At 51.9% G+C, this 12,773-nt stretch overlaps 1 protein-coding gene across 3 annotated transcripts in view; it reads left to right on the top strand.

Moving 5' to 3' along the window:
- ABCC1 (ATP binding cassette subfamily C member 1) overlaps positions 1 to 12,773 on the top strand; it is a 141,346-nt gene that overhangs the window by 44,566 nt on the left and 84,007 nt on the right. For all 3 annotated transcript variants that reach the window (XM_045460239.1, XM_045460240.1, XM_045460241.1), the window contains exons 4-5: positions 3,185 to 3,322; positions 4,254 to 4,379. In XM_045460239.1, coding sequence (XP_045316195.1) covers positions 3,185 to 3,322; positions 4,254 to 4,379 — 264 coding nt within the window. The remainder of the gene's footprint in view (positions 1 to 3,184; positions 3,323 to 4,253; positions 4,380 to 12,773) is intronic.

Genomic DNA, 12,773 nt, shown 5'->3' with positions numbered 1-12,773 from the left:
TCCAAAAATCTGGCCCCTCTTGAAAAAGTCACAGGCGGCACCAGCAGCCTCCTAGTTTTCTCGGGCCGGGAGTTGGAGACAAGACCGACTCAGTTCCTGTCCTCATGGAGTATATGTCTGGTTTTGCGAACAGACACTCGATGAATGAGTCCCCAAAAAGGCACAAAATGTTTGCTCTTGTGCGAAGCACTGCAAGGGTGAAGTTTGGCAAATGTATTGGGTGTGGGGGCTAGGCAGGAAGGGGTGATGGAGCTGAAGCTGAAGGATGAGCAGGATGTTACAAAGTTGCATAGTCTGCGGGCAGAGGACTCTCCATTTGGAGAGAATAACACATGCAACAGTCCTGGGGTCAGAGGAAGAAATGGAGAGTTGGCCTGTGTGGCTGAGGGAGAGGGAGTAAGAGTGGGGGAGGGCCGCTGGGACGGCAGCAAGGGCAGAGGGCTGACCTCATAGGACCTTGAGCTTCAGGTTAAGTGGGTTTGGTTTTGTTCTTCATTCCCAAACTTGGGTTGTAAAACTTCCCTTGCACCATGGGCCCCTTTCTCCTTGGCCAGTCAGGTCTCAGGATAATGTCCTTAACATAAATGCATAGGATCACAGAGGACACCCTTCAGGCACACACACGGATATATGTGAAGCATTTGTGATTACATTTATGTTTCCACTTGAGGTTTAACTTACATATGGTAGGACTCACTTTTTCTTCTTAAATAAGTTCCTAAGTTTTGATAAACCCACTCACACTGCCAGCTCCACAACCGAGATCTGCAGCAGCCCATCACCCCCAAAAGTTCCATCGTGCTGCCCCCCCTCTGTGGGCAGCCCCAACCTCCACACCCCCGTCCCCTGGCAACTACTGGTGTGTTTTCTGTCCGTGTCACTTTGCCTTTTCCAGAACGTCATGTGAATGGCACTCTGCTTGCTGGGGCAGTTTGAGGCTGACTTCTCTGACCTGTTGTGTGAATCCAGAGAGGTTTTTTTTTTTTTTTTTCAAGCTGCTCAGTGTATTTGATGGCATGGTTTTGCCATACATGTTTATCCATTGTTGAGTAAAACCAGTTAGCAAAAGGGGGGCGTGCGTGGCTCAGTCGGTTAAGCATCCCAGTCTTGATGTCACGGTCATGAGACAGAGCCCCAAGACTGGCTCTGCTCTGGGCATGGAGGCTGCTTAAGATTCTCTCCCTCTCCCTCTGCCCCTCCCCCGCACACGTTCTGTCATTCATAAATAAATAAATAAATAAATAAATAAATAAATAAATGCAGCGAAAGATTAAGAAGCAAAATAGATATATGCATTTCAAATCAAGATCTACCAGCGGGTAGGATGCCTCTGTGATTCCCGAGTAGTGATGACTATACGTGATAGTTGGACATGTAATGTCTTCAGTTGTATATTTTCAGATAGGATTTCTTTTTTAATTTTCTTTTTTAATGTTTCTTTTGGCGAGAGCACGAGCTGGGGAGGGGCAGAGAGAGAGAGGGAGACACAGAATCGGAAGCAGGCTCCAGGCTCTGAGCTGTCCGCGCAGAGCCCGACGCGGGGCTCAAACTCATGAACTGTGAGATCATGACCTGAGCTGAAGTCGGACTGCTCAACCGACTGAGCCACCCGGGCGTCCCTTCAGGTGGGATTTCTAATGGTGACGGTGTCCCAGGTACTACTAATACTACGTGGTTTATTGCCATCACTCACAGCTGGGGATGCTGATGAGGGAAAGTGAAGCTATAGATGTTTTCCTGTCCAAGTTCATGGATCTCTGGGTCCCAGCCACAGCCCATCCTTGGACCCCAGGTTGAAACCCGAAGTCCTGAAGGGAGAGGTTTTGAGCAAGGGTGTGTCACGCCTGGCTTTGTATATTGAAAAGCTGACTGTGGCCTCTGAGTGGAGAACGGATTGGATTGTTGGGGCAGAACTGGAAGCTGGGAGTCCAGTGGGGGGCCCGTGGGGTGACCCAGAGTGTTGGGAGGGGGCTGAGGCCAGGGTGACCAGTGGCTAAAGTGAGGATCTGCCTTGATGGCAAATCTGCAAGTTTCTGATAGATTGTAGGGAGTGAGAGAGATTCCCCCCCACCCCCCCCACCCCCCCACCGCCCGAGGTGCATAGATGAAGACAGGCGGTTGTGTTTCTGGGGAGTAAGGGCAGGGGCCGTGGGTGACCCTTCAGCTCCTCGTGACTGGCTTTGGGGACACACCTCGGGAGGCCAGCTCTGCCTGTTTGGAGAACGACCGTGGCAGTTCCTTCTGTGGAGAAAAAGTAGTTTTATCGTTTGTTTTCTGTCCCTGATCATAAAATCGGTGTGAAATGGAAGTAATAGCCTCAGGCGTCAGGAATGACATAAAATCCCATTCTCCCCCGCCAGCCATCATTCTCATAAAGTCCCCTGTAGGTGACATGCATAATTGTAGGTAGATTAAAAGTAAGCTTCATTTCCTTTTGAAGGAGAACAGTTACCACTGTTGCCCAGAGGAGAAGAATTCGTCCCTGTCAGGGATGGGATTTGAACATAGGTCTTCCTACCTGTAAATAAAGGCTTGGCCCACTGCCTGTTTTTGTCAATAAAGTTTTATTGGCACTCAGCCATGCCCATTCATTCAAGAAAAAGTGGGCCTATGTCTGTTCCAAAAAACATTTTTTTAATGTTTACTTATTTTTGAAAGACAGAGACAGAGTATGAGTGGGGGAGGAGCAGAGAGAGAGAGAGAGAGGGAGACACAGAATTCGAAGCAGGCTCCAGGCTCTGAACTGTCAGCACAGAGCCCGACGTGGGGCTGGAACCCACCAACGGTGAAATCATGACCTGAGCCAAAGTTGGAGTTTTAATCGACTGAGCCACCCAGGTACCCTGCCTACATCTGTTCTAAACTGAGCTTCCCCCCCAACTTTTCATCCTGCCCCAGATCTATTCATGATCTTCTTAAATTCCCACAACCTTCAAGTTAGATGCTATTGGCATTTCCGTTTTGCAGATGAGGCAGCGGAAGCTCAGAGAAGTTCAGTGAGTTGCTCAGGGTCACCCAGCAAGGTGAGAGCGGAGCTGGTCCTGGAGCCAGGTCCCCCCCCAGGCTGTTTTTTGCACCACTGAGCTGAGGACAGCCCTGCTCCAGTCCTGACAGCTGCCGGGATTGTGGGCGGCTGTGGGGCCCGGTCTTGTGACAACTCCTGTTGTATGCTTCTCTCTTCCAGCTGCTTGCTACCTTTTTAATTCAGCTCGAGAGAAGGAAGGGAGTCCAGTCCTCGGGGATCATGCTCACTTTCTGGCTTGTAGCCCTACTGTGCGCCCTTGCCATCTTGAGATCCAAAATCATGACTGCCTTAAAAGAGGTAAGTGGTGGCCTCGAGCGGCCCTTGGGAAAGGTGCTTATTCCTTCCGGCTTATGCGGAAATCGTGCATTGCCCTGGGATCCAGACAATGAGTAGTATATGGGCCCAGCTTCTTCCCCCAGGGATTTCGCTAGCTCATTCAGCCTTTCATCTAGAACCTTCTTTCTTCAGAGCCCCATTTACTTGTGTAGCTTCAGGGGCCCATGTGGGTTCTCTAGGGGTAGGAGCCCCAGACAGGTGCACACCACCCTCTGAGCCCCAGTCAGCAGTGAACAGCAAGGCAAGTCAACTGTAGATAATCTTGAGTGTGCACCAGAGCTGAGCGGGGAGTGGTGTTCACAGAGCGGCTGCCCCCCTAGGGGGCCCGATACTTGACCAAGGTTTTTTTCCACGAAGAATCTTACTGCTGACAGTTACTCCGACAGGGTTTCTGAGCCTCATCACTAATGGACATTTTGGACTGGAGATGTCTTTGTTGTAAGAGACTGTCCTGACCTTTGTAGGATGTTTGCGGGGCATCCCTGGCCTCCGCCCATGGGTTCCAGTAGCAGCTCCCAAGTTAGGGTGAACAGAAATGTCTCCAGATGCTACTAGCTGTTCTTTGGGAGGCAAAATCCTCTGTGATTGAGAACCACTGATCTGTTTATACATGGAGAAACTCAAGTGCACAGAGGCTGAGTGAATTGACAAAACCCCGTGGCCAGTACGAGCAGGGCCAGGCCTTGAACGTGGGCTGGTTAACTCTCAAGCCTGAGCCTCCTTTTGCCACATTGGATACCCTCACCAGGCATCCGGGAGCACGCCGTGGTGGGACTGCCTCTCTTCTGTTAGGGCAGGAAAGCTTATTAGTGGGTCTGCACCTGCTCCCTGGCCTCTGCAGGCTGCTTCCAGAAAGTGACCTTCTCTTCCTCCTTCCTTGCCACACTTCTAGGGTGCTGAAATGGACGTGTTTCGCGATGTCACTTTCTACATTTACTTTTCCCTCGTGCTGATTCAGCTCGTGTTGTCCTGCTTCTCGGACCGATCGCCCCTGTTCTCTGAAACCATCCATGACCCCGTAAGTGTGATCAGAGACACACGTGTGTGTGTGTGTGAAAAATATTATACGGTGTTAGCTAACATCGATTAGACACTTGTTCTGTGACAGTATCATCCACGTGGGATCTCGTTCCATCTTCCCCCCCTACCCTGCCAAGGCCCAGAGAGAGAGGTAACATCCTCCTTCCCACTCTACAGATGGAAAAACTGAGGCCTCTGTGTGGCTAGGGGGACTTAAGGAAGGAATCTGCTTCATACTTGTAAACGTCTGTGTCTTACAGGCCTGCCGGTTTGATCATTTGGTTGCCATAGCGATTTTAGGAAATGTGAGCAAAACATTGAAACGTGAAGATATTTCCCCTTCTAACAATGCAGGTTTTCTAGAATAACGAGAAGTTGTATCACTATTCGGGCCGTTGCCCCCCACAGCAGTACTTGAGCTCCGCGGAGGAGTGCGGCCCTAGTCTACACGGTGGCCAGCACTCCCTCTTGTATTACACAGTCTGCTTCCTTCTGTCGTGGTATGTCCCTGGCCCTTGAGGGATTTGAGTTTGAGACCCTGAGTCTCTTCTGTTATTTTGAGGGAAGCAGCAATCTTCTCTGGACCAGTGGGTGTGAGTGGGTGCGGTGGAAATGACCAGTCTTCCTGTTGACAGAATAAAAGGGAACATAGCCGTTGACCACTGTTGCCTCCGTTCTTCCTCCTGGCCTCCCCCTTTTCCTTCCTCTTTGCCCCTCTCCCTCCTTCTCCTGCTTCTTCCCTCCCTCGTTCCATCTGGTGCCAAGTGCCAGGCCCCGGTCTGGGCACAGGGCTGTGGCAGTGCCTAACACAGAGATCTTGCCCACCTCAGGCTTATGTTGTCGTGTGGGCTGGAGGGACAGTCTGTAACCCTGGACCCAAGTGTGTATCAGTCAGGTGGCAGTGAATCTTGAGGAGGAGAGGAAAGCATGGAGAAGAAATGCACGTGATGGTTGAGGGTCGTGTGCAGTTTCGAGTTGATAGGAGCCATCAGGGAAGGCCTCCCTCATGAAACCTCACTGCGGTGCGGGAGCGAGCTGAGCGAATACCAGATGAAGAGTGGTCCAGGCGGGGTTGGCAAGTGCAAAGGCCCTGGGGCAGGAGCTGCCATGGACCGTCAAGGGAGCAGCAGGAAAGGCCAGTGTGCCTGGAGCAGCGAGAGGCCACGGAGGGCTAAGACATGGCGTCTCAGAGGTGGGGACCATCGCCTGTAGTTGTGTGAGCCATTGGACTTTACTCTGAGTGGGAGGGGAACCTTTGGAGCATTTATTTGACGCTTTGTTCGTGGCTAGTCAGCTGTTAACTGGTGAAATGGCAGCAAGGGCAGTTCTCAGCTGCTGCGATTCTCTGGGGTTTGGCCTGAGCCTCATCAGAAGGCTGAGGCTGCCGTCGTGGGGGACGAAGGCAGCTGTGGGGAATCGGCTCTGAGGAGCCGAGTTTTTACGTCTAAAAAACATAGGTGTGCGTGTTTGCATATGTGCATGTTGTTGTACGTGTGCAGGTGCATCTGTTTTCGTTCACGTGTGTGTGTGCATATGCGCGTTAGCGTGTTCTTGGGCGCGTGTGTGTGTTTGTACGTGTGCAGAGTTCACAAGGGCAGCGACGACGCCTGGGGCGCCCACTGGATCCCGGCTCACGCCTGCCACAAAGGAGGAGAGGGGCTCACATGTCCGTGGCTGCCGTGTCTCCTGCTGAGCAGGGTTTGTGCGCATGGCGGTCGGTGTTGGTCAGCGGCATGTCCCCATCAGGAAACATTTATTTATTTATTTTCAATTTATTGTGTTTTTTTACATTCATTTTTGAGAGACAGAGCGCAAGCGGGGGAGGGGCAGGGACAGGAGACGCAGAATCGGAAGCCGGTTCCAGGCTCCGAGCCGTCAGCACAGAGCCCGACATGGGGCTCGAACTCACAGACTGCGAGACCATGACCTGAGCTGAAGTCGGACGCTTAACCGACTGAGCCACCCAGGCACCTCGGGAGAGGGAATTTCTGATGTCTGGTTCTCTCTGGGGATCTGGATAAAAATTCCTTTTTCTTCTTTCCCCGGGTGCCCATACATTAGGGTGGTTCGTAGAGCTGGCTTCTTCCTCCGTTGTGCTTTCTGCGTTCCCAGCAGCCTGGGCCTTGGGCCTGCTCTGCCACACTGGGGCAGCTGGAGGCTGGGTTGCCCAGGACTGGGACGCTCCGTCTCTTGTCCCCAACCATTCAATTTTAGGAGTCTAAGCTTACAGAGATGGTTGGACCGTTAGACCCTAACTCACACCCTAAACCTGATGGTGACAGCACGAAGCCTCTTTGGGATTCTCTCTGTCTCCCTCTCTCTTTCTGCACACTCCCACTCTCAAAATAAAAAAACTAGTAGTTTATTGTTACGTTTCATAGTCCTGGCTGTTGCCTGGGCTCAGCTGCGGTTCTCCCTCGGGGTTTCCCTGATGGTAGCAGTGGGAAGGCACTCGCTGGGCTGGTGGTGGTTAGCACCAGCCCCTGGCTGGAGCCTCAGCTAGCGTTGACGGTCCATGTCAGGGTGCCCTGGGTGACCTCACAGTGTGGTGGCCCATGTCTGAGAATGAGTGTTCCTAGAGAGAGTGCCAGGCGGAAGCTGTGTCACCTCTTACGACCCAGTCCCAGATTTCACACAGTGTCACTCCTGCCACAGTCTGTTGATGGAGGCATTCACAGAAGTCAGCCTGGGTTCGAGGGCTGGGGACACAGACCCCACTTCTAGATGGGGGAGCGGTCAGGTCTCGTTCTAAGACGAACTCATGAGATGGCAGATAATGTCTGGCCCTCTTTGGACAATGCAGTCTGCTGTGTACCCGCAGGAAGCTTGTGGCCTCGTGGGGGACAGCCATTGAACGGGTGGGCAAACAGCTGTGTACCTGCAGTTGAGGTGCAGGCTGGGAAGGCTGGGAATCAGGTTATGGGACTTAGATTTGTGACCCCAGGCAAGTCCCTCCTCCTTTCAGGACCTCAGTGTTCCCTTCTTGAAAGTGGGTTGAGCCCCATTTGGTGCTGGGATCTGAGGCTGGTGATTAGGGGGAGGAGGACACCGTTAGGTGCTTTCTCTGCCTGTCTCCCCATTATCCTCAGGGCTCCCATCATAGCGGAGCTCAGAAGATGGGGAGAGCCCAGCCCCAGCTGCTGTCCTGACTTCAGAGCCGCAGTCACATGTTGTCTGTGCACACAGGGAGCAGTCAGCCTTGCCCTGGGGTGGCCAGGGGCAGGTGGGGCCTGGGTGGGAGCTGGCAGCACTGGGCTTCTCCAGGCTCGCTCCTGCTGAGTCACCAAAGTCGGCCTCCTCTCCAGCTGGCCCTGTGCCCTTTGCATGACTCAGACGGCTCTGCTGGCCCTGGTTTTTCCGTGGGGCCGCTCCCCTCTGTACCTCCGGGCCCTGGGCTGCCTGGAATCTGGGAGCGGCTCCTCTAGCCTTCCAGGGCTCTCTTGGGGTTCCTGTCTGGCCCTTTCTGTGATCCTTGTTGGCCCCAAGGCTACTGCTTAGAATGGGGCCCGTGAGAGGAGGGAGGTGTTTCCTTTTGCCCTTGGAGGCATCAACGGCAAATGTGGTCATATAGTGGACCCCCACTCCTCAAAGTGGGGTCTTTGGACCGACGGCACTGGCATTCCCCGGGTGCTGTTAGAAATCCAGAGTCCTGGGCCCACTGAGCCCTGCTGGGTCATAGCCTCATTTTAGCAGGATCTACGGGTGGTGCACGGTTGAAAAGCATTGGTTTAGGACATTTAAAACGCATGTAAAACTGCCCAGCTCATTTGGCATAAGAGGTAGTTTTAGTCCTGTCCATAAATATGGGAAATATTTCCCCCAGCACTTTGCTGTGAACGCGGAAAGTGAGTACCCATCCACTCTCCAGTTCGACTCTACAGTTAACATTGTGCTCGACTTGCTTTATCACATATCTGGCCAACCAGCCAGCCAACTGGCTCATTTTTTTGGTATCTGAAACGTACTTTGAAATACTTAGTATGCGTTACCCAGACATTTGCACCATGCAAACCACTAGCCAGAGTGCAGTATCTGTATATGCTTCTGTTTTATGTTTCTCTTAAAGCAGCATTTGCATAGTGAAATTCCTGAATGTAAAAGTTACCGGTTGAGGAGTTGTGACAAATGAGTAATAGCCCAAGCCCTTATCAAGCTACAGAACACTACCAGGACCCCAGAAAGTTCCCTCCTGCCCTTCATGGTCAGTCTTGACCCCTCATACAATAGAGGCAGCCACTGAACATGGACTGCTTTATGAACGCATCGTAAAGTCTGTTTAAAAAAAAATTTTTTTTTTAACTTTTTTTTTTTTATTTATTTTTGAGACAGAGAGAGACAGAGCATGAACGGGGGAGGGGCAGAGAGAGAGGGAGACACAGAATCAGAAGCAGGCTCCAGGCTCTGAGCCATCAGCCCAGAGCCCGACGCGGGTCTCGAACTCACGGACCGTGAGATCGTGACCTGAGCCGAAGTCGGACGCTCAACCGACCGAGCCACCCAGGCACCCCCAAAAAAATTTTTTTTTAATGTGTATTTATTTTTGAGAGAGAAAGAGCATGAGCAGGGAAGGGGTGGAGAGAGAGGGAGTTACAGAATCCGAAGGAGGCTCCAGGCTCTGAGCTGTCAGCACAGAGCCCAACACAGGGCTGGAACTCGAGAACGGCGAGATCATGACCTGAGCCGAAGTCAGACGCTTGACCGACTGAGCCATCCAGGCGCCCCTCATAAAGTCTGTTCTTAAGGCTTCTCTCATTTATGCTGTTGGTCACAGTGGTTTGGTATTGTGCAGGGATGCAGGGTGGAGGGGCTCTGGGTACTGAAATGAACAAACTTGACCGTTGAGGAGGGGGCACCGGGCAAATAAACCAAGAGCTGTGGACAGTGGGGCTCCGAGGCAGGAAAGTGCTGGGGGCTGAGGGGCTGGAGGAGAGGTTCCTAACTCAGCCTGAGGCTCCAGGGCCAGCGTCCAGGGGAGGGGAGGCCTGAGTCTGAGAAACGAGAGGCGTCGGCTGGGCTTGTAAGGCCGGACAGGACGGGGCTCCCGGTCGAGGAACCAGCACGTAAAAGGGTCCAGCTGTATAAAGGACCTTGTAGGTGTTTGGGGAACTGCAGGGTTCTGCTTGGTTGGTTCGGAGGGACCTAGAGCTGAGCTTGCAAAATCAAGGGTAGAATTGCATGTCACCATGAAGACTTGGGATTTGGCCATGTTGGAAGATTCTCAGCGTGGGGGGGGAGGGGGGTGTGACACACTCAGGTTGCAGGTGTTTTCGGGGACCCCTCTGGCTGAAAGTAGGAGGGTGCCTGGGACACGGAGGGGCTGGTGGCACTTACATAGCCAGCTCAGCAGCTCAGGCGGGTCAGGAGGAGGGCGGAGCCAGTCAGTGACCCTGTGTGTTGTCTTTTTAAGTTTCTTAGTCCTCGAAGCCTCCTGATGAGGCAGGGCTGTGAGTCTCATCTTATACATGAGGTTAGTGAGGGCCAGAGTGGTGAAGTGTCTTGCCTGAGTTCACCAGGCTGGATCAGAAGCTCTTCCTCAGGGTTGGCACGCCCGAGTGTGTATCTCTTGGAAGGCCCTGGGAGCACCCCCAGACTTTGAGTCAGTAGCTCTTGGCGGGACCCATGCATTTGCAATTCTAACAGCTTCCCAGGCGCCGTGAATGCTGGCACTGGAGGGCCATGTCGGAGAACCCCTGCTGTAAGCCGTATGGCTGTGTCATCCTCCCCTTACTGCTGGGCATCTGGGTGGTGCAGAGTTCGAGTAACCGGCAAGAGACTAAAAGAGTCAAAACCAGAAACGCTGAGCGGGGATCCCGAGCATTTCTGACAAAAAGGCCAGAGTGCTGAAAGGCCCGTTCCGCAAACTGCCTGGTGGGAGACAATGAATGACCAGCTCTTAAAGAACCAGTGCTTGGAGCTGTTGTACGAAATTGGTTTAAGCCACGTGGGTTTTGGCCAAATCGCCGGGTGCCAGATACAGATGCCAAAGAATGTGGCTCTCTCTGTACGTTGCATAAATCAGACTCTGTCTCCCTCTGCCTTCATCCAAGGCTTGTCTGAATTACTCTCCTTTCTAGGTGAATGGGGGACCAGTGAATAAGCTTCCTACATGCAGGGACAGGAGTTAGCTCTGCTTCAGCCTCCAAGGCTGGGAAACCCCCTCACTGACAGCGTTGCCATTCATGAGTTACGTCAGAATGTTCTGCTTGGTTTCCATTGAATGGAATGCGGTCTGGGTTCTCATCCAGCGCCCAGCCCATTTCTTTTTCTTTTTTTTACATTATCGGTTCTTGGGGCGCCTGGATGGCTCCATCGGTTAAGCATCTGACTCTTGGTTTTGGCTCAGGTCATGATTTCAGGGATTTGTGAGTTCGAGACCCGCGTCGGGCTCTGTACTGATGGCATAGAGGCTGCTCGGGATTCTCTCTCTCCACTCTCCCCCGCTCGTGCCGTCTCTCTCTCAAACAATAAATAAATAAACGTAAAAAAACGTAAATAATAAGTAAATAAACATAAAAAATAAATAAACGTAATGAAGAGCTCAAGTTGTTTTTATCAAATAAAGCCTTCTCTGTCAGATAGGGGCTTCCAGAAACCAGATTCCAACTTACCTGTTTCCTTTTCTGCACTGGTAGTGGGGACCTTCTGTCAGCCTGACATGACTCCTAATAATCTGAAAATCCCGGGGTGCCGGGGTGGCTCAGTTGGTTAAGTGTGCAGCTTCGACTCAGGTCATGATCTCACGGGTCGTGGATTTGAGGCCCGTGTCCAGCTCTGAGCTTTCGGATTTTGTGTCTCCCTCTCTCTCTCTTCCCCTCTCCCTCTCCCACTCATGCTCTGTCCCTGTCTCTGTCCCTCTCTCTCTCTCAGAAATGAATAAACATTAAATAAACTTAAAAAAAAAAAATAACCTGAAAATCCCTGTTTGGATTCAAAGGAGGGGGGAAGTGAATGGGACAAAGCTCTTGGAGAGTGCAAATTAGAAACTGTGAAACATTCTTGTAAATAATGTGATCTCACTGCTTTGGCAGGGTGCATTTTCTTGCAGCCGCTGGGATTTTTACTAGCCGGGGTGAGGATTCCTCTTTTCCCTCTGGGCCATCGTTTCTTGCAGTCTCAGGGGTACGACCCCCATTTGTATACAGTAGGGCGAAAAGGGAATGAACGTGCCTTCGATTATGCAGTCACAATATTGCTTCCTTCTTGTGCCACGGCTGGAGTTGCCTGATTGTGAGAGAATGCCGGGATTGGTGAGCCCCCTGTGCGCATAGATGCCTAATGCCCTGCTGTTTGCACGGTGTCTCTGTGCAAATGAGAAAAAGACATTGTACCCCCTCTGGGTGGATGAGTTTGGGTACGGCCGGCCTGCTTCAGGCTGATGCAGGCCCTCAAAGGCACAAGACTCGGGGGTCTTGTTGAGCTGTGTCTCAGCCCCCACCTGCCCCTCAGCTGGGCATCTCTGTATGAGGTCTGTAACCTGCACAGCTATGCTCCGTGTCCTGTGGCAAGACTCAAGGAAGACTGGATTTGGAAGCAAACGGCCGTCACTTGAGCTCTGGTTTTACGCCTTAGTAACCGCTGTCTCGGGGTGTTGTGGGCTCTGATGTAAGCAGGGCTTAGCCCGCTTATTCTGTAGAAAGCCAGATAGTAAATATTTAGGCTGTGTAGACCACGTCGTTTGCGGTGCACCTACTCAGCTATGCCAGTGTAGCTCAAAAGCAGATGCAGACGGTATGTAAATGAGTGGGCGTCATCGTGTGCCCATCAGACTTGACTTTGCCAGCAGCCAGCCTGTGGGCCTTTCTTTGGCAACCCTTATGTGAAGCATCTGGTACGGTGCGTGGTGCATCGTGATGCTACGAGAAATACAAGATGGTACTGTTGTTTCTACTGTTAGTGTTAATCCCATTAATACCATTTCACCAGGTATTATTCTAAGGATGTAACATGCTTTGTCTCATTTAAGCGCATCCCCAGGTCCCTTGGCCAAGGTCGTCACGGCTAGTAAGTAGGTGGCAGGGCTGGGATTCAGAGCCTCTCTCTCACCTCCTTGCTGTTTGTTGCCTCTCACATAAGCAACCCTCTTGGCCCCCTTCTCTCCTGGGACCTTCATTTTTTTCCTCTGGTGCAGCTCTCGTTTCTTTTTCTTTTTTTAAGTGTTTATTTATGTTTGAGACTAAGAGCACAAGCAGGGGAGGAGCAGAGAGAGAAAGAGACGGAGACATAGAATTGGGAGAGGCTCCAGGCTTTGAGCTGTCAGCACAGAGCCCGACACGGGGCTGGAACTCATGAACCGTGAGATCATGACCTGAGCCCAAGTCGGACGCTTAACCACCCAGCCTAGCGCCCCTCTGTGTTTATACTTCTGTATTTATTTGCATCTTGGTTTGCTTAC

The sequence above is a fragment of the Leopardus geoffroyi genome, chromosome E3, assembly GCF_018350155.1.
Source record: "Leopardus geoffroyi isolate Oge1 chromosome E3, O.geoffroyi_Oge1_pat1.0, whole genome shotgun sequence".
Classification (NCBI taxonomy): domain Eukaryota; kingdom Metazoa; phylum Chordata; class Mammalia; order Carnivora; family Felidae; genus Leopardus; species Leopardus geoffroyi.
This window is presented reverse-complemented; position numbering and strand designations above follow the sequence as displayed.